Source organism: Poromitra crassiceps, assembly GCF_964638095.1.
Source record: "Poromitra crassiceps genome assembly, chromosome: 5".
NCBI classification, from domain to species: Eukaryota; Metazoa; Chordata; class Actinopteri; order Beryciformes; family Melamphaidae; genus Poromitra; species Poromitra crassiceps.
The window spans coordinates 41,506,765-41,528,639 of NC_139642.1; the positions used below are offsets into that span (position 1 = coordinate 41,506,765).

General features: G+C 40.9%; 2 protein-coding genes across 2 annotated transcripts; both read left to right on the forward strand.

Moving 5' to 3' along the window:
- Positions 1-433: 433 nt before the first annotated feature.
- rab30 (RAB30, member RAS oncogene family) lies at positions 434-5,753 on the forward strand. The gene is made up of 5 exons (XM_083636385.1): positions 434-561; positions 2,730-2,828; positions 2,912-2,995; positions 3,088-3,271; positions 3,566-5,753. The coding sequence occupies exons 2-5, from the start codon at positions 2,736-2,738 to the stop codon at positions 3,814-3,816; spliced, it is 612 nt and encodes a 203-aa protein (XP_083492511.1). The 5' UTR covers positions 434-561; positions 2,730-2,735; the 3' UTR covers positions 3,817-5,753.
- An 829-nt stretch (positions 5,754-6,582) lies between these two features.
- prcp (prolylcarboxypeptidase (angiotensinase C)) lies at positions 6,583-21,432 on the forward strand. Its single transcript, XM_083637948.1, has 9 exons — positions 6,583-6,921; positions 11,848-11,985; positions 12,080-12,181; positions 12,522-12,703; positions 14,806-14,963; positions 15,429-15,598; positions 17,613-17,780; positions 18,548-18,735; positions 20,456-21,432. The coding sequence occupies exons 1-9, from the start codon at positions 6,742-6,744 to the stop codon at positions 20,658-20,660; spliced, it is 1,491 nt and encodes a 496-aa protein (XP_083494074.1). The 5' UTR covers positions 6,583-6,741; the 3' UTR covers positions 20,661-21,432.
- Positions 21,433-21,875: the final 443 nt, after the last annotated feature.

The following is a 21,875-nucleotide window of genomic DNA, read 5'->3' on the forward strand; positions in this document are numbered from 1 at the left end:
CTACCTATTTTATTGTTTGTATCCTGCTATTACTATATAATACCGTAGTCATACAACTGCTGCTGTGATGTGTGTTTAAAACACGTATTAGGCTACTGTGTGATAATAGTGTGTGTGTGTGTGTGTGTGTGTGTGTGTGTGTGTGTGTGTGTGTGTGTGTGTGTGTGTGTGTGTGTGTGTGTGTGTGTGTGTGTGTGTGTGTGTGTGTGTGCGTGCGTGCGCGCGCGCGTGTGTGTGTTTGTTCGTTTGTCGGTGGATTATTCAAAATTAGATATAAACCCTGGGGTGTTTTCCTCAGTCATGTGATGTGAATATAATCAGACAGACTTGATTTGTTGTTGAAATAACACTAATTTAACGCCACTCCAGAGGCAGAGCATTGCACATCAAGCGCTGATGACATCATTGGAAGTGCAGTCCAACTCGGTGGAGAGAGAGACCACAGAGACAAGCTGCTGAGCTGCTGAGGAGGACGGAGAGGAGGAATGCCCTGCCCAGCTGCTGATGAGTTGACCTATGCATACCAAGTAGTTTAAAGTCGGGGGTATCCCCGTGTTTTTGGTAAGTACACATTTTATGTTCCAAGTTCGATCAGTGAGGCTGACGATGTTTCCCCCCTGCATCCTCTGATACTGCCAAAATGGCTATACGGTGGCCTGCTAACTTGCTACTGTTGCTAGCTTCGCCCTGATTCCACCCAGATTGCAAACGGCACATAGCCTATGCAACGGCTATCTGAAATTCTCTGTACGAAATGACACAGTGTTAAGCTTTGCAGAGAGTATTAAAGGGCGACAGGAACGAAATGCGACACAGCCATAGAAAATAATGTAGGCTACACGTTTGCAAGTGCACCATGTTATAGCCATAAAATTAGTAATTTGATTTGATCCTGTCAGCAGTGATTTCAACTATTTTGCCAGCAACCGCGAAGAAGGCTACAGTTCCTGTGTTTTGCAAGGGGATATAGCTGCATAGTAATCGCATAGTCCCGATTCACAGTCCTTAACGTTATCTCTGTAGAATACTGTTGCAGTCTGCAGATAATACTAAAATGTACATTTTCTTAGCCATGTGCAGTGCACAGCCATTACAAAAAGCTTTTGTGCTGTCTGTTGTGGATAATTAACTGACAGTAGCAGAAAATAACGAGTATACACTGCATTACATTTTACTGGGTGTTCTCTCCACAATGTTTCCAGCTCAGCCTCTATGGCTCTATACTCGCCCCCCCCCCCCCCTTCAAACTGATGCACAGCCCTCTAAACCTGCAGCACAAGCCAAAAAATAGGGGGAAAACGTTGTGCAAATATAAGATACAAATGGGATGACCACGTGGATAAGTGCATGAGACATTACATTTCTTATGGGTTTTTTTTCTTCCTTCTGCTCAGTTCATGAATCCATGCAGCAGGCAATGCTGGACAAAATATCCTCTTATGTATTTGCATACAGTACCAGAGGCAGGGAAGTGTAACAACACAAGTGATAACAACATGAATAGCAAATTGATCAAACTGAGAAACCTCAGGACCATGTTGAGTAGTTTGCAAAATGGGATGGTAATAGAGGCCAAAGGTGGCTGCCCCCTTCATGCATTTCCCCCACTTATTTATACAGTACTGTCTAACTACTTGACTATAAACAGAGTCTAACTACTTGATTATAAAAATGATGAAGTAGTGTGCCTGTTAATGATGAGCCGCCTGTTCCAGTATACTGCATTTGTAAATAAATTAGTGTTTATTTTCTCAAACAGAAGTGCACTTTAAACATGCTATTGTTATTCTGTTTTCCCTGTTTTGAATGAGCTGACATTAGGGACATGCAACATGAACGATGGTAAAATATAAATCAGTTCGCTTCATTTTGGTTCAGAATAAAATTTTGAATGTTGACTTCGGGTTTGACTTCGCTATTGAAACTATCAGGTCGATCAGGTACTTACAAAATGGTAAATTTAAATATGGACTGTAACCAGTCCACTGTTAGTTTATGTGCCTGAGGTTTGTGCTATGGCTGCTGCAGACACTGGGTGAGATGAATTTTTTGTCTGTATAATAGATTAACTGAGTCTTAAAACTTAGTAAAATATTCAGGGCCTAAATGTGATTTTTTTTAAATGGCGACTTTCAGAAAACGCTTCAAAAATCATAAAAGTGGTCCTCATTTGCGAAGTTTCTAATCTTGCTGAACACAAAGTTCGCCGTTTCATAAACTTTTGTTAACCACAGACCTTATTTCAGGCATTTAACCAAAATCGCATACAAAAAAATCCCATTGACTTCCCGACAAGGGAACCAGGAAGTGCACTTCTGGGTTGGCCTACAAAAAAAGTCATCCTTGCAGTACTCTATTATCTAATAACGATATGTTTTAACAACGGTATGATACGTATCACGACCGATAGCCTACATGTTTTACGAAACGATATTGGCTCATTTAGAGCGATACGATATAAATCGATAAAATTGATTAATCATTACACCCATACTTACATTTAATCTATGATATCTCCTGAAAAATCTAGCCTGGATTTACGCTAACAGTATGTTACAGTTTAGTATTTTCACTGGTATACTACATGTATTTATTTACATTTCAAAGCGTTTCTGTTGCACCAACATGCCCTGGGGCATGTTGTTTATTCCTGGTTACGTCAAAGTCATTGATTTGGTGTTAATATGTTTAATCACCACCTATTTTCTTTTCTCCTTTTATTTTTGCAGTTTAGCATGAGCATGGAAGATTATGACTACCTGTTCAAAATAGTTCTGATAGGAAATGCTGGAGTTGGGAAGACATGTCTGGTCCGGCGCTTTACTCAGGTTTGTACAGGTCTGTGCTAATGAGTTTTGAGTTATTGAATTACAGGCAAAAACACAAATGATTTGACTATTTCTACTTTTAGGGCCTTTTCCCACCTGGACAAGGGGCTACTATTGGAGTTGATTTCATGATTAAAACTGTGGAGATCAAAGGGGAAAAGGTCAAGGTATGCAGAGTTTGAACTTATCAAAAAAAAAGAAAAGCCTGCTCCTTATGTGTTGGACAGACAATTAACCATTTGAAGCATTTGTTTTCCAGCTGCAAATATGGGACACGGCTGGACAAGAGAGATTTCGCTCCATTACTCAGAGTTATTACCGTAGTGCCAATGCCCTCATCCTTACCTATGACATTACCTGTGAGGACTCCTTCAGGTGCCTTCCAGAATGGCTGAGGGAGATTGAGCAGTACGCTAACAACCAAGTGGTGACTATATTAGTCGGTGAGCAAGCCTTACTTTCCACTCTAACTAATCTTGGCTATGTCTGACGCCCCATTCATTACATCATATGCAATAGTTTTCTCTTGCAGTTTTCTAAGCAAAATGTTGTAGTCGGATAAAGGGGGTACATGGATTTAGAAATCAGGGAAAGGGGTACTGAAGCAAAAAAAAAACACTGATCTGGGCCATGTACACACACACCCGCTCACCATTGTTAAGACAATAATGCGTGTTGTGACGTGAGGAGCCAGATTATTCCTGGTTACGTTGACAGATGAGATGTTTTCCTCACAGGTAATAAAATCGATCTGGCGGAGAAGAGAGAGGTTCTCAGACAGAGGGCTGAAGACTTTGCCGAGGCTCAGCGCATGCTGTATCTGGAGACCTCAGCCAAGGAGTCCGACAACGTGGAGAAACTCTTCCTGGATCTGGCCTGCGCGCTCATCCGAGAGGCCAAGCAAAACACGCTGGATAACAATGACACTGCCCCCATGCTCGGCGAGGGGAAAACCATCAGCTACCTGAGCTGCTGCAGCATCAATTAGCCAGAGCCCGGCCTTATATTATGGCCATAACCAAGTAGCCATTGACTGTAGAGGGCAGATGGCAGAGCCCCAATGCCTCCGTCCTTCTGAAATGACAAGGCCACTTCTCAGTCCCATCACTTTTAATCCATGCCTTTTTAACCTTCAACTGTACAAGGGAGTTAGTCAACCTTCGTTTGGCCTTCCAAGTATGTTCAGAGGAAACCGTTTAAGATGCTGCCATGGAGAATGTTGTCCTCAGTGCAACAGGATGCAAAGTACATCTGGCTTTTTTTGCTGCCTGATGCATCCAGGAGGAACTCTTTGATATGTTTAAGAAGCTCACTGAATTTGCATAGGACTCTATTTCGTCCTGTTTATACTGTAGTGAAATGGCAGTATCTCCTTGTTTGCTTTTTAGGATCCATTTTCATGAAATGTCAACATTCACCAGCAGTATTATGTGAGTAAAAAGCTCTACCAGCTATTTTGTTACAGACTCATCGCTAAACACATTTCATAATCATCGGTGAAGGTTATCAGTTAATGGTAACCATATGTTTACATACAGTATGTTTTAGTGATTACCGCGTCTAATCAAGTTGCACATAGGATTTGCAAACATAACCTAAAATCAGTTGCACAATCATTTTCATAGAGAGCCAAAGTCATGTCCGCTTCCAGGTTAGGCATATGAACCAAGGGATTTCATCCGCCATTTTATTTTCCATTTAGTAAAATGCTTATAAAATAGTTGTACTTGGTCAAACCAAGCAATTCAGCTATATTTAGAATCAGGAGAGACTATATAACATTTCATTTGGACAAAAAAAATCTATATATATCTGCTATTTTTAAGTTTTGGTCTGAGTGAAATGTTCTATGGCCTCTTCTGATTTCTAAATATAGCTGAATCACAATCGTAAATGATTTTTATATGCATTTTACAAAATGTCCATGGAAAAATAAATGGTGGATGAAATCCCTTGGTTCGTATGCCTAACCCGGATGTGGGCATGACTTTGGCTCTCTGTTTCCTCTGCTCCTATGTTCTGCTCTAAGAATTGCATACTTATTTAACCTTCATAATTAAGTTTTTCTGGAGTGGTTGTTTGCACCTGTCTGTAATTATAAACTGTGAAATATTTCTTTTCAATAGAACATTTAATTTTTACTTGCTGCTATAATACATGTTTTCATGTCAGATAACCAACTGAAACTGACATTTATACAAATTAATTAAAACGGGATTCTTCATTAACAACTTGCATCCCTTTTGAGCATATTTGTAGTATGTACGATAACAAGTCAGTTGATACAGTATAAAACATGAAAACACCTCTTAAATTGTTAGCTCATCAGTAGGATTTCTATACAATTTAAGTTACATTTTTATTCAACTGACACTTTTCTTTTACCCATAGAAATGTATCCTCCAGCCTTTTGTTGTTGCTGCCTATTCATAAAATGATATCACTTTTTATTTGTTTGAAGGGGTATGTTCATGTAGTTTTGTATACAACTTGTATTTCATAAGCTTTTTTGTGAAATTTCTTGATCGTCCAGCATGTTCTGCCCTAATTTATAGTGTCTAACTTTATCTTCTATATACTTGCCATAATTGTAATGTACTGTATTGCACAATGCCATATACTGCACACCTTTTTTTAGTGTCATATTTTGTCTTTTGTTGTACAGACTTGTAGTTGAACTTGGCACCTTGCGTTTATACTTTACTGTATTTTTTTCTTTTCAATAATCCCTTTGTGAAGCTGGCCAGAGAGTATTTTGTTTTGCCCTTTACCTTAGATTTAACAGTAATAATTGCCCATTGTTAATCCCTTGCAGTTTATTTTCAACACATGGGAAATACAAAAGAAAACACTATGGGGATATTGTATTTCTTTTACTTTATGTGTACAAAATAATCCCTAAAGTTACTCTGTATAACATTAAATAATTACACTAAATATCTCATGATCTTTTTCATTTTATGATTGCTTATTGCCGATCTGTGTACTGTAAATGGTGAAATGACTTGCAGATTTTGAGGGCCAATATGTGAGCACATACACCTTGTGCCAACTTCCAAACTTCTCGACTGAAAATTAGTTTGGGGAGATTCAGTTGAGGAATATTCCTGTCGGGCACAAGCAGATGTGTGGAGTTATAGTTTCCTAATAAATTTAGACAGGCCTGCAGTGAAAGAGGTAAGACAGAGGTCATGAAAAATGCATCCCCCCTGTTGTCTGTTAATATAAAACCTCCTTGGACTCTACACGGATAAGATATGATAAGAGATAAGATAACACTTGTCGGTTTATATGAAAATTTGTCCTGCATCACATGCGCCGCAATCAACACAAAACAATCTGACACAATAAACATTGATAGAAGAGACATCCCACATGAAATTGTCTCCTGATTCTGAATATATCTGAATTGCTTGGTTTGACCAAGAAAGTAAAACAATTTTTACAAGGATCTTTCCGAAACGTCTATGGAAAAATGAAGGGTATGAAATCCCTTGGGTTCGAACCCGGAAGAGGGCGTGGCTTTGGCATCGAGAACTCACACTCCCATCAACCCTTGCGAGTCTACTTACAGTAGGCTCCTTTCTGTGTCAACTGTCTGTGCTCTTGTAGATCCAGGTCATTTGCAGGATTTTATTGAGGATAACTAACTAATGTAGTTGAATTAACAACATAAGCCTAGCGTGACTGACCACGCTGTACTCTATCCTGGACCGTGCTCTCTGCTAAATTGAGGGCAGAAGATACAGTGTGACACACCTCCTGATTTGCTGACAAGCGATTCTTACTTCCTCTCCACGGGAAACAAGACAGGTCTGGTCTCCTCTTCCCAGCGGAGGATCATGCGACCTCATTGTGTGCAGATCAGTTTGTGACGGTGCGTTTGCTTGCTTGACCTTCTACAGTAGCACCGATGGAGTCGGGCATGAGGACTGGGCTTTTGGACAGAGCTGCAGCCACGCTTCTTCTGACGCTGTGTCTCACTTGTTTACATGTGATCGCGCTCAAATCACAACTTTTCACCAGGCTTGGCGTTTTAGATTACTCCACTGAGAACACCATCAACTATGAAACACTGTACTTTGACCAGCAGGTGAGTTTAAAAATTACCATCCTCAAAACTATAACTTACCAGAAATGGCACTTGAAATATGATGCTTTTTTTATATTCTTTTTACAGGTATGATTTCGCACAATGTCGTTCCTTCTTTTTCTTTCATTTACTTTCTGTTCTCCAAGTTGGTGTATGGGCTGCATTCATGATCTAGCATAAAATTCAGTAGCCACAATTTTAGGCCAACACAAATCCTGATTGAAAATCATATATACACCATATCACCTGGATAAACCTGATCTAAATTATGAGGATTTGGTTTGGAAAACAGAGTGATGCTTTTCTGAAAATATAATTAATTTCTGTTTATTATGCTGGCTATTTGCCTTATGATAAACACTGGCGTCTGGCTTTTTATTTACCACTACATCACTGGCTGCATTGTTTATTATGTAGTCGTAACTACACACCACTTGCTCTTTCTGTAAATTTCTCTGCACTTAAATCTGTAAAAGTTATTCATGTGTTGTGTCTGCACTCTACAGACAATAGTTGTTTCCCTCTGGCTTCCTGTAGTGAGGGGAAAACCATCACAATTGGCCCTGTTTCTGCCAGCAGAAGAAGTATCTCTCCTTCCTGGCTCCCTGCCTAAAGAGGTCTCCAGGGCCACGTGAATTTGAAACTCTGTACCTCAGGGGGAACCACAGCTATTCTTTCAGACCTTGTTTTTTTTCCATTACAGTGTTACTCCACTGAGAATCAAATACAGTAGCATCTTCACTGTGGTGGTGAGCTAAGCATCATGTTCAGTGTCCTGTGAACATGACTCATACAGTACAATCACAAGACTGTGCTTGTGTCTCAAAGTCCCCTCTACTCTCTGTTCCCTAAATCGACACAAGTTAGACCGCGAACCCCGAACATTATCCGATAAGATTTTTTGCTTTTAGATGTTTTATTACAGCAAGTGTATGAAACCCATGACCAAAATAGTCATACATTCTGTCACCGTGTTACTTATTAATTGAATTAAAGTGAAAATAAATGATTTCCCTTTTTGCTAGGGACCCACTGGAACACCCTCAAGGATCGCTGTGGGCCCCCGTACCCCACTTTGAGAACCACTGGCCTACACAGTTTGCATAGGGTCTTTTAAGGAAAGAAATGTATACATTGTTGTCTGAAAAATCCTTCTGATTTAGCACCATATCACTAATTAGTAAGCCTTCAGTGCACTGAATTAAAAATTATTTGGGGGGGAATAGTTATTTAGTTAGTATATATATATATATATATATATAGAGAGAGAGAGAGAGAGAGAGAGAGAGAGAGAGAGAGAGAGAGAGAGAGAGAGAGCAAGAGAGATATATATAGATAGATAGATAGATAGATAGATAGATAGATAGATAGATAGATAGATAGATAGATAGATAGATATATAGATATATAGATAGATAGTACACACATACTGTATGCACAGTATTTTGACTTGGGGACAATGCTCCAACCTCACCCAACCCACACCTCATCCTGCCTCATCAGCCGGGCCATCAAGATTAAAAAGACCATTTCCTCCCTTTTGATGCCCATTATCCTGTCTGGTTTTTGTCTCAGCCAAGAAAATAGCATGCTTCTTCTTGGTAAACACCTACATGTAACATCTCTATACCTCCCCATTATCAGTAGTTAATACAGCAGATTTGCTGTTTGCACAAATGATGAGACTGTATTTTCGGAGGGCCAGGGTGGTGTGAAGAAAACAGCAAGTGATCTATCCAGCAGTTGTCCAGAGGAAATCCTCTCCTTGCTTCCAGACAATGAATGGAAGTGTCCTTAAGCATCCTTTTAGCAAATTGACTGCTTTAGTTTACGGGTTGTTCTGCGCTCATTTCCCACAGGACTCTATTTGCAGGACAGTAGCACAACATATTCAGCTTCCTATCTTTTTGGTGTAGCTGCAGTGCCGGGCAAATAGATGTACAATAATATGTGCATTGGATTTCATTTGAAAACCCTGATGCTCAAGTGCTGCCCGCAATAACCACACGGTGGCACTAGTGAGCAGGATGTGGAGATGTTATGAAACCAATCTCAGTTTTTGTGATGTGCATACTAATTTAGGGGAAGTGATACTGTACACACCAGGGCTTCCTGTTGGTAAGGCCAAGTTATATATTCAACCTCTTTAGTTTCAGTTATTCAGCTCATAGTTGTTTATAGGAATATTTATAATTTAAAGTATTACCATTGCAAGAAACATTTGGTAACTTTATTTGGATAGTCTGTACAGAGAGTCTACAGACTATTTGTAACATTTCAACAGCTTATTAGTTAACATTCAACAATTCCACCGTTTCGCTTTTGTCTGTAGTTGTTTAACAGATTATATAGACTAGAGAGTATACGTGACAGTTCATGAACATACCTCCACATTCTCAGAATAATTTAGCAGCTCCAGGTGATGAGAATCAGGTGTGTGGAACGGGAAGCAAACAGAACCTGTTAAACATCTACTAGTCTCGCTGGCCAGCCTCCCCTCCCTACCGTGAGAGGACGGAAGGGAGGAGGCTGGCCAGCGAGACTAAACATCTACAGACAAAACCGAAACGGGTGAATTGTTGAATGTCATTGTCAACTAACAAACCGTTGAAATGTTACAAATACTCTGTAGACTCTCTGTAGGCGGACTATCCAAATAAATCGTTGTTACCAAACTTATCTTTCAATTCCAAAATTAGATATCTACTATTGGAAAAACCTTAAACCCACAAAAAAATGATGCCACACAATTTAAACAAATTAAATTATGGCACTTCTAAAGGACAGAAAGTAACTTAAATGCTTTGTTGCGCGTCACTGTACACTCTGGGTTCTCTATATTTTTTCATATTTTGTAAAAAGAACTCGCTTTTCCAACAGTGAAAGACAAGTTACTTTGCGGCTGAAAGCTTGAACCCTTTCCTTTTAAACCGTCTGACGACTCCTCTCACACTTAGAAGCACTGCCAAGCGCTAAGGAGCCGAGGCTTGAATGAACACATTCAGGCCCCAGAATCTTTTTGCTGTCATTGGCTCATAAAATTGCTGGCTCCTTTGTATCCACTGAGAAGGGAAGTGAGAGAGAGAGAGAGAGAGAGAGGGAGGGAGGGGGGGGACCCCAAAACAAAAACATTTTGTATTAAATGTTGGGGCTATTTCAAGGGTTGGACCACTCCGCAGAGGCGCTGAGCCTCATGGGGCTGTCTGCTCTGTGAACTTATTGCTTTCTTTCTGTCTTTGTTTGATGCAGAATGCAGGAAATATGGCTGAAAAAAGGGAAGATAGCCGAGAATCCCTGAGGTTTAATGAAAAGATATCTCAGAACTCATCTAAAGTGGAACTAATGCGGCATCCCGTAAACTGGCTCCACGTTTTTTTTAAATACAAATTGAGGCTAATTAGCCTAGTATCCAGGCTCAGGGTTGTCACTTCGCAACACCAGGGTTGGCACGAGGCCAGGCATCCACTGATCACACCCAGCTCACAGCAGTTTGCCTGGAGCGGAGCAGATCCTCCAAAACGCTCAAACATAGCTGTTGCATCTTAGAAGATGCTACGTGTGGCAGTTTGACATCAATAAATCATTACCACATCAGCTTTTGGATGGGTTAGCGTGATGACAGTAAACATAAGACCACTGCAGAGAAGATCGGCAGCCTTTGTGTGACTCCAGGTCAGATCACATGGGAAATTTGGGATGTTGCTTTATGGCAAAAACATAATGTTTTCAGCACAAGTAATACAGAACTATGTTCCTGTTCCACTATTCTAACTGCATCATTTCAACTAATCAAAATGCTATTTGCTGTTGCTGGCTCTTATCCTCCTTCTTGCTCTACAAATCAAACACATGCAGAGTGACACCGGGGAGGGGGAGGGGAACAGAAGCAACAGGATTCGTGGGAAATGTGGTCTTAATTTGGAGAAACACTAGCACTAAGAATACCATTAGCATTAGATACAGTCTGTCATTGTGGTCTCATTTCTGTACAGTAATTATACCAAGGTATCACAATATTTGAAGATAATGGTATTAATTCTTTCATGGACTTTCTAACACATTTCAGCAACACATGAAAGTGTGAATGATGTCTTCATGAAATTAGATTCGCGAATGTCCTTTAAGATACTAATTGTATAATTTTCCTTCTGTCTCTGCTCTCTGTGACAAATGTAAATCAGGGGATGGGACCCTGGGTTATCTATTCTGGTTTTGCCCTAAACTCAAACATTTCTGGGAGCGTATTTTTCAGTTGTACAGTGAAATATATAGTACAGATTTCATTCCAGACGGTCTTGATGTGATACTGGGTTGCTCTGAACACTCTTTGACTCTTCCTCAAGCCTTACAACAAGCCCTCATGTTTGGTATGGTCATAGCAAAAAGGGTTATTCTGAGAGAGTGGAAATCAGTTTCCCCTCCTTGTTTCAAGAAGTGGTTAAATGACATGGTGTCCTGTCTATACCTTGAAGAAATTCGGTATACTCTGTCCAACACTCACCATAAGTTTCTCAGAATATGGGGACCATTTATTGAACACGTTAAAAATGAGAGGAGGAGTCAACCTGTGGCTTAACTTTGCTCGGTTTTGTACTGAAAGTTGAACTGCTGGGATTTAATCTAACCTGAACTTTCCTACCCGGTCTCTGGACTTTCCTCGACTCTACACGGATTTTTGGTTATGTGGACTCATTCTCTGGTCTTCAACAAATCTGTGGACAAACTGGACTTTGCACTACTCTATGGACTGATATGCATATGAGCACTTTTTTGATATGGCAGTTGTCTTGTTGTTGTTGTTTTTTGTTTTTTTGTTTACCTTGTCTTGTCTTCTGTCTGATTTTGTTGTGTTAATCTCAAAAATGCTATAAATAAAATACGTAAAAAAGATACTAATTGTATAATTGTCTAATTTTCACTTGACAGATTGATCATTTTGGATTCTTCGAGGATGGCACCTTCAAACAGCGATACCTTGTGGCTAAGCAACACTGGAATCAAGGAGGCCCTATTTTGTTCTACACTGGCAATGAAGGAGACATCACCTGGTTCTGCAACAATACTGTAAACATCCAGCAAGTTTTCACTCAGCTTCCTTGTATTTCCATTGTATCTAATCTTCAATTGAATACTAAGCCTGCCATGTCCTTATTTTTAGGGCTTCATGTGGGAAACTGCGGAGGAGTTGGGTGCCATGCTGGTTTTTGCAGAGCATCGTTACTATGGAGAGTCGATGCCATTCGGACAAGAGTCTTACAGTGTAAGTGAATATGCAGTGTAACACTTGGAGCAGATTTTAATCTGATACAATCTGCTTGCTTAATTACTGTTATCTTTTTAAACCATATACAGCCTTGGCAAATTTATGCTATAGAAATTGTTCCCTGAAATTAAACACTCTACCACTAAATATTGCTGATTAATTCCATCCTAAAAATTTAAAGTATTTAGTAGCCAAAGATCTTAAAATGATGAGTAAATATTTTCTGAAGTGAGGTTCACTTAATGCCAGCAATAATCCTTTATGGGTATTTGTTACTTTTACTGTTTTCAAATGGTGGCTATCTCATTTGGAACCAAACCTTGTTCTTTACTTGCAGGACAGCAAACACCTGAACTACCTGACGTCAGAACAGGCTCTGGCAGATTTTGCGGTGCTGATTCGGGAGCTGAAGAAGAGCATACCAGGAGCTCAGCTCAGCCCCGTCATCGCTGTCGGAGGGTCTTATGGAGGGATGCTCTCTGCCTGGATGAGGATGAAATACCCCAATATAGTTGTAGGGTAAGACCTTTATTCTGATTGTGAGCAACTGCAGGCTAGATTTACTTAACGCTGCCCTAGGTAACTTTGCACATGACGCCTCTTTCCCATCTTAGTAAGGTAGACAAAGTCATACAACCTCATTTTCACCTAAACCTCCTCTGAGCTGGACAAATAACATTGGTCTCTATCAGGGGTGAAAGTGGATTGAATTTCTTGCAGATTCTATAAGCTACTACCCCAACCTTCATCGTTTCATATTGTTCTCCTGCCCCCAGCCTCATGCATCCCTGGACACACACATAACATTTTTTAATGCCTGTATGGTGTAGACATTAGAAACCCTTCACAATATGTATAGTAAATTATTTATTTAAATAACTCAATTAACTTAACACAGCATACAAACACAACAATTTCTTTTTCTAGAGACTCCGTGCTGCCGGTGTCGGTGCAATTTCGGCTCGGCTATGAGATCGGCTCGGGCACGCATTGCGATTGGCTGTACGTCGGGCATGTGGGATTAACGTGATCAAAATGGCCGACAGCTTTAGATTAGCTAACAAGCTAAGCTACTGATGTTATCAGATAGACATTAAAAATATGAATCATACAAACATTCAATGATCATGATTCAAGTGTTTCAGGACCATTTCTCATAAACATGAGCCTTTTTGAAAATAAATGTGAGAGTTTAACTTCACCTGTAGCTGAGCATGTCCGGTAGGGCGAGCCGATCCTGTACGCCAAGTAGATCCTGTACCTACACCGGGCTGTGCGGCGAGTGCTTAGGGATCATCTACAAAGTGCAACACAGACTACACAAATATTCCCTAACTTCAGTGTTGTACAGTCTAGCTTAACCAAAATCACATCACACATCAATGGCCTCCTGCTGGTTATACTACAGCACTAAATTTGAAAAAATATTATTTTGCATAACCTTTTTTGGGTGCTGATCCAAAAAACAACAATTTACCCCCCCCCCCCCCCCCCCCCCCCACACACACACACACACACACACTGTATTATACTTGAATATTGGGGGGATGTGTCCTTTATCTCATCCTGTTAGATCTTTGCTTTCATAATGAGACACTATACAAGAAGTACCACAAATTGAATGGAATAACAATTGGCACGATTTGGCATCAATCCATCCGTGCCGGTACCACATCTAGCCACATCCCAGGTAAGCCGCAGTTGCTACACGACGCACGTGGACACATGTTCATTTGGGAGAACTTCAAAGTCACGAATCTTGGATCGAACATGATCTCTGAGTTGTAGGTATGTGAGCCAATGTGTGTTGGGCAAATAACATTTTCTACTGTATTTTTATTTTTACATAACATTTTTCCTAGTGCAGCTTTAAAATACTAGGCATCTCACTCGATTCCAAGGCTGCAGCTCGCATATGCAGCTCGGCCGCTTTGCGGCCTCGCCCGCAGCTCAGCTGCTGTGTGGCCTCGCCTGCCCTATTGGCACGCGCGCACTGTCTCCCTCTCTCTTTCCCTCAGTCTCTCTCCCTCTCTCTCCCTCAGTCTCTCCCCCTCTCTCTCTCTCTCCCTCAGTCTCTCTCCCCTCTCTGTCCCTCTCCCTCAGTCTCTCTTATGTGTGTGTGTTTGTCACTGTTGATATCATCAGTGATGTCACAATGCCTATGTATGACATCACTTATGACATCACTGATGATAACATCAGTGATGGTATGACATCATTGATGACCTCACTGATGGCATAGGTAATTAGGGCAATCAGCCCGATCGCATGTAAAACGGCATAGCTGTGGTCGGCACAAAAATGTAAACAGACAGAGCCCACATTGCCAAAATTATAGATAGATTAACTAGTTCCCTCTGCCTGTCCTTTGAGCATGCTGTTACTCATTTGCTGGGGTTAGGTGCACTTGCCTTGCTCAGAGACACTTTGGCAGAATCAGGTACTGTGGTGTTTGGGATCCAACCAGCAACCCCTCGACTGCTATGCAGCCTCTCATCAGTCTGCTGCCCTAGCATGTATGTTATTAGTTGTTGTTCAAATCACGTGGAATGACGGCTGGGCAGTTGTTGGGAAAAAGTGGTAATGTTTTTGTGTATCAGAAGTGCCTCTTTCTGTTTCAGAGCTCTGGCAGCCTCCGCACCAATATGGCAGTTCCCTGGTATGGTGCCATGTGGAGACTTCTACAAAATAGTAACACAGGACTTCGCCAGAAGTGGCTTCAACTGTGACGTAAACATCAGAAGGTCGTGGAAAGCTATTGATAACGTCTCTTCCACTGGTGAGTCAGTCATGCGGTATAAACATGAGACAGAGAGGAGGAAGTTGTCAATAGTTGAATGAAAGGGACAGGGAGAACCAATCAGAGCATAAGAGCATGAATGAAAGTAGAAATTGGCTGTTACATGAAAGTTTGTTGGTTGAAGCGATTTACGAGACAGCATGTGTTGCACAGTCAATTATTGTGCTGACTGGTGGCAAAAAATGATACAATTTTATATTTCAAAATAATTCCTCTGTGGGTGGAGCCATAGCACACGGATACTGCATTGGATCTTCGGCGAAGCAAAGATGCAAATTCAACTGCTGGTTCTCTGTGTTGATCCAATGCAGATTTTTTTTTAATACATGTATATATGAAACAAAATCGAATGCCGTTCACTTAAGACCTACCAACACAGTGATTTACTGTATCTCCTCATTCACAATGACTTTTAATAATTTATTTGTGTGTTCTTTTGACAAGGTGATGGTCTTCAGTGGCTGTCAGAGGAGTTTAGTTTATGCTCCCCTCTCAAAAAGACTGACTCTGTCATCTTTAAGGCCTGGCTGCAAGAGACCTGGGTCAATCTGGCTATGGTGGATTACCCCTATGAAGCAAGCTTTCTGCAACCTCTCCCTCGCTGGCCAATCCAGGTAAACATGATCTCATTAAAACAGTCACCATCTAATAAGAATCAATATCTCGTTATTTGTGACCTGGACTCCAAATAATTAATTGATCAAGTTTAAACATTTAGTTAAACTCCAAATTAATTTGCTTTCAAAACTATAGTTTCATTTGCTACTACTTTCAAGTTTATGTTTGTTTAATTAAACGCCTGACTTAGCCTGACAGCCTCTCCTTAATTGAAAATGGAAATGAATGTGTGATTCAGCCGATTGTGCGTCAAGTGTTTGGTGTGGTCTGCCAAACTTTTGTTTACAACAGCTGTCAATTAACTTCATTAATATTCATAAGGATCTCGTTTCCTTTTGGATTTTAAGTATTCTTTAGATGAGCAGCTACAAGTAAGCCGCCATTCTTTTCGTCTCTCTTACCAACAGGCCTTTCATTTGCACACTCCTTCAGATCTCTGAGGTGTTCCTCTGAGGCCGCTCACATGGCACAGCAGAAAGAGCACATGTAATAAGCACTAACTTGCCAGAATAGCAAAATATCTACAGCACATGTGCAAATTAGGCACATGTGCTGTAGATATTTTTTTGCAAATTATGCACATGTGCTGTAGATATTTTGCTATTTTGGCAAACACTTAAAACCCATCTTTTTCTGTTCTTCACTTTTCTTTATAAATGTCCTTTGTCTTCGTTGACAAGAACATGTGACAGTACAGCGGCTGTTTTGCGGAGCCTGATTGACTTGGCTGCAGTGTATTCTGCCAGTCACCTTGGCACGTCACGTGCATAAACCAAGCCCTGCTAGGCCGCTATTGACCCTCAGCTCTCTCTCTGTTTGGTGCTTGAACACCCTCTGCGGTGCCCCACACTGCAGCCTCACACACAAACTATTTACTATTGCGATAGATTTGTATTTGGCTCGGCTATCCGTTCTAAAAGCGTCATTTACAGACTTTTACAGACTACCAACGAACGCATTTTTGTTTTGCCATGGAATAGATCCAGGTGCGACATGCTAGGTGAGATAAACACTAAATGGTCATTTTGAGTTTTTTGGGCTGCTCGCCTTTAATGTATGCGACCCCTATGGGTGGTTTAAGCGGTTTAGGCAGTGGGTGCAAAGAGGAGCTTTTTTAATGACAAAGCTAATGTGATTATGTGAGTGAGTGTGAGAACGGGCTATTGAGGGCTTAGAGGAGGGAAATCTGTTGGCACAGATGAATGTATAAGCCTAATCCTATCTGAAAAGTAGAGAGAAGATGCTTTTGGAGCAATTGCGCCAATGCATCTCCAAAGTTTTTTTCTTCTTCACGGTATAAATCTTTGGTTGGACATGTCTGTCGCCCTCCTCATCCGTCGACCACCAACCCCTCCCCAGCCTGCAGACAAAAGCCTTAGTAACAGACTCAACACTAGCCCAGCTCCCCTCCAGCCTCCAAACAAGCAAGCCCAGTTTCTCCACTTCACAAAGAGTGCAGAACAACAGCCAACTCTGCTGCTGCAACCATAACAACACACAGCGCCGCCGCTACAGAGAAATCACACACACGCGCGCGCGCTGAAACGCACAACATTTTCATGTCAAACTATTAATTTCAGGCTATCAGACATGCTCAAATGAAACGGGAATAACGAGAGGAGAACCTCCTCCGTTTTAAATCTTTGAGATCATTTGTTAAGCAAATGGAATGTTTTTCTTCTCACGCCAAGATTAGAGCAATAAATTCAAGTTAGGCTTACTTTCATTCCAGTGAATTTCATATGCAAATCAGGCGCCACCACTATGTGGAAAAACACTTTATGGGCCACAAGAAAACAAGTCTTGTAAACAGCTCAGCTCCAAGGGAAGCAGATATTTTGATAGTCTACTTTTTCACTTTAATTATTATTATGTTATTTGCAAACATTGTGCTTGGGCGGTATTAGTCCCTTATTGAAGCTATTTATTACCTGCCCAAACTGTAATGTAATCATGAACCTCGTAATATTATTATTTCTCTCGTGTTATGAATGTTAATGTGTTTTCAAGGCGGTGTGCAAGTATCTCGGTTTCGATTCGGCGGTGTCTGACCACCAGCTGCTGCACGGCATCTCCCAAGCAGCAAAGGTTTACTACAACTACACTGGAAGCACTTCCTGTCTCAACACATCTCAGACTGCAACTGGCAGCCTGGGCGAAATGGGCTGGTACTATCAGGTACAGTAACGCACACACACAAAGTCAACGTCCATTTTAATAAGTCAGTCAGTCATGTCAAGTTTATTTGTATAGCCCTAATTCACATGCATAAAGGATCTCATATCTCATATTCAGTCTCATATTCAGCCTTGAAATCGAATGTTTCTTAAAATGAGAGAAGAATTCTGAAAAGAGGTGAGATAACATCACTATGTTTCCAATGTAGCTTCACTCGTTTCAGAAATGTCCTAGACATGAGTCATGCCAGTAAAATGCAGGTCTCTGCACTACTATCAAGAGAATGAAACTTGATTCTACAAAACTATTGAAACAAGCTGATTTGCATTGGAAACAAGTGAAATTATCTCACCCCATTGGAAATTTCCCCCCACGTGTTTTAACAAGTATGATTTTAGGACTGAATAATAGAATAAGTTAAAGGCCCATTTTCAACCAGCTTTGTATCATTAGAACATCAGTAGTATATCAGAAAACTGTAAACGGTTTTGAAGTCTGTCATTTAATTTGACAGTTATTGAGTGTTAAAGTGTGGACCAGTGACATCACTGGTCCACACTAGCTCAAATTAGTGAGCTAGCTCAAATTAGTGAGCTCAAATCAACTCTCAATAACTGTCAAACTATTCATCATTCATCTAGTTTGACAGTTATTGAGAGTTGATTTGAGTTAGTGTGGACCAGTGATGTCACTGGTCCACACTAGATGGAGATTCTTTCCAGGCGTTACCTGTTGAAATGAATGTGGGTTCAATGCCTCTTCCCCAGTCTTGCACAGAGATGGTGATGCCTATGTGCACGGATGGCATCCAGGACATGTTTGAAGCTCAGGACTGGAACTTCCAGGCCTTCTCAATCGAGTGTTACGTGCTGTTTGGCGTGCGGCCGCGGGCCGACTGGGCGCACACGGTCTACGGGGGAAAGGACATCGCCTCCCACAGCAACATCATCTTCAGGTAAACGTCATATCCCAGACCCGAGGTTGAGTTACTTGTGATCTGAAACTTATTCCATTACTTTCCTGGGCTTTTCTGTTTAGAGTGGTGCTAATTCATGTGTAAATTCTGCCCGTCGTCTTGTATTATAGACAAAATAGGATGAGCGCTGAGTGACCTACTGTAGGCCTGGTGTGGCCTTCTTTTGAAGGAAGAAAAAAGAAAGGATTTATATTTTGCTTTACTTAATTTAGCGACTTTACTTAGTTTATTTGCTTTTTACGGAATGTACATGGAAATTAACAAAGAAAGATACTTTACTTACTTACGTTACTTATCTTTACTTAATTAATCAACTTAAAGGGATGGCTCATCCTAAAATCCAAAATACATATATTCCCTCTCACCTGTAGTGCTATTTATCAATCTATATCGTTTTGTGTTCGTTGCCTGAGTTTTGGAGATATCGGCAGTAGAGATAGCTGCCTTCTCTCCAATACAATGGAACTGGATGGCACTCGACTTGTGGTGCTCGAAGCACACAAAAAATACATTTGAAAAACTCAACAGCATTGTCTCTTTCCAGAAATCTTGACCCGGTTACTCAAGATAATGCACAGACTTTGTTGTGAGCAGTTTCATGTAGGAACTATTTTCTTTTGTAGGAACTAGTTAGCAGCTAGCGGGTGTAGTTTGGTCAAAAGAAAATAGTTTGTCCATGAAACTGTTCATAACAAGGTCTGTGGATTATCTTGAGTAACCGGGTCATGATTTCTGGAAAGAGACATTGCTGTTGAGTTTATCAAATGTATTTCTTTGGCACTTTGTGTTGCTCACTAAATGTTATTGCATCAGTGATGTCAATGCCTCATTGTGTGTGTGTGTGTGCCCCATTATGATATCACTGATGATATCATCAATGTGTGTGTGGGTGTGTTGCTTCGTTCAATTGGGCTCATGTTTACCGTGAATACAAGACCGGAACTTGTGTACACGATATGCTTGGCATTCAAGTGCTCACGTCGTGAACATGTGCAGTTGACTAGAAGCCACCGAGGCTAACAATGTAGCAACGAGAGGACGTGAGGTTAATGCAGGAAATGCAAAGGCATAATAACAGAGGAAAACAAGATGAGACTGTTGAGAATATCAACATGTTCTTCAGACATATTATACTATGAAAAGCTCTATACAGCTAAAATGTCAATATATTTAATTGTCCAATGCGGCATTTTGTGAAACGTCACAGGCACGTCACAAGTCGTGAGCTCGAAGCTTTCAGAAAGATTCCACATACCACGTCGTGAATCACGGTAAACACGAGCCCAATTGAACGCAGCATTATGTGTGTGTGTCCCCCTATGACATCACTGATCAGTCTTGTCACAATGCCTCCGTGTGTGTGTGTGTGTTTGTGTGTGTGTGTGTGTGTGTGTGTGTGTGTGTGCCCTTAATATGACATCACTTTTGACATCATCACTGATGACATCACATCATTATCTAATTAGCCTAATTAAAAAATCCGGGCTATATCAGGCCACCTGCACGGGTGCCCTTTACACATCCTGAAGGTTTCAGCCCGATCACACGTAAAATGGCATAGCTGTGGCCGAACACAGAACTTGAAACAAACATCACCCACATACTCAATTTTATATATAGATAGATAAGTGTAACGACACAGTACCCAGACTGCCTGATCTTATTCTCAGCGTTTGTTCTCTCTGCTGTTGTATTTCAGTAATGGAGGACTTGATCCGTGGTCAGGCGGTGGAGTGACTCACAACATAACGGATTCACTGGTCGCCATTGTGATTCCTGATGGAGCCCATCACCTGGACCTGCGCTACAACAACGTTAACGACCCCCCTTCGGTCCGCGCGGCCCGGGCCATGGAGCTGGCCTACTTTAAGGAGTGGATTGTGCAGGCTAAGAAAGCACCTTGAGTTGCGCTGCTCCATCTCACCTCCAAAAATCTGCCAAATTGTTTGCCTACTGGGATGTTAATGATGTCCAGGACTTCCCAGCTTTCTGCTGCTTGACATGGTGCTCTTTGTCTTATGCCAAAGTTGATCCCTATTGCAATTGATGTTGGAGATCATTGTTGTTTAACTGATATTGTGAAAATTTTACTTGAATTATAGTAAATGTCACAAATCAATTCAGATGGCTTTTTATGTTTCTTATTTATGTTAAATGCTGGAGCAAGAGAACAAAAAAGGGGTTTTTACCTAATTAGACACACTCCAATACCGGAGGTAACACGAGGATACGATCTGCGACCCTCGTGTTGGTAGGCAGGGAATCTACCGCTAAACTACCTGGATGTAGTATTCACATCATTTAGTTTCATACATTTCATACACACCAGTCATATTCTCCTTTTCTATAAAGTGTGTATGTCTGTTCCTTGTTACTGTTAGTTGCTGTCATTCAGCTTTTATTTGATCTTCCAAAATGAATGTACAATAATATTGTTATTTGGCACACACTGTAAATTACCTTTTTAGTCTCAGGAGAAATTGTTGGCAGCAGTTTACCAAACGAAAACAGAATCCAGTTTATTTCTGTCTTTGAATACTTTGCACTATTTGTATTGTGTTTACAGAAGGAGAACAGTCTTCTCACTTCTAATTAATGTTTCACAGACTATAGCTTTAAAATGCTGTCGTTCCCAAGAAACCTGTTTTCCAGTGTGTTGATTAAAAACCAGCGTATGAAATGAACGCATAATCTCTTTAATTATTGTCTTTTAATCTTATGGGGTGTGTGATTTGGTTCTGTCAGCAATACATGCACGCTCTCTTTGTAAGGATTTAGAAAGGCTGGAAGTTATTTGTGTATTCCTATTTAGGCACGAACAATTACATGTGCTTGCGATTTAATAAAAACCCAATCGGAGGAGGCCAATAAAGCGAGTGGTGGGAGGTTATTGCAGCAGCGCCTGCTGACCTCGCCCCTGCGGACCGGCCTGTGGGATTCCCCCTGGCACATATTCATTCACTGGCCGCCTTCAAAGCTCTAAATTGCAGCACCAAGACAGCCCGTGGTCCCCGGTTTGTTGGCCTCCTGCTAGTAATATTATTAATACAACACATGGGGTGCCAGAGAGGTGGAGAAGGGTTGATGGAAGGTTAAGAGTGAGGCAGTGAGGGGATACA

What these genes read in the sequence shown, in the direction of transcription:
- rab30 (XM_083636385.1), top strand. Translation starts at nt 2,736, where the DNA reads ATGAGCATGGAAGATTATGACTACCTGTTCAAAATAGTTCTGATAGGA. An exon ending in TCAAAGGGGAAAAGGTCAAG is followed by an intron (nt 2,996 to 3,087) that starts GTATGCAGAGTT and finishes TTTGTTTTCCAG; the next exon opens with CTGCAAATATGGGACACGGC. An exon ending in AGTGGTGACTATATTAGTCG is followed by an intron (nt 3,272 to 3,565) that starts GTGAGCAAGCCT and finishes TTTTCCTCACAG; the next exon opens with GTAATAAAATCGATCTGGCG.
- prcp (XM_083637948.1), top strand. Translation starts at nt 6,742, where the DNA reads ATGGAGTCGGGCATGAGGACTGGGCTTTTGGACAGAGCTGCAGCCACG. An exon ending in CACTGTACTTTGACCAGCAG is followed by an intron (nt 6,922 to 11,847) that starts GTGAGTTTAAAA and finishes TTCACTTGACAG; the next exon opens with ATTGATCATTTTGGATTCTT. An exon ending in TCGGACAAGAGTCTTACAGT is followed by an intron (nt 12,182 to 12,521) that starts GTAAGTGAATAT and finishes CTTTACTTGCAG; the next exon opens with GACAGCAAACACCTGAACTA.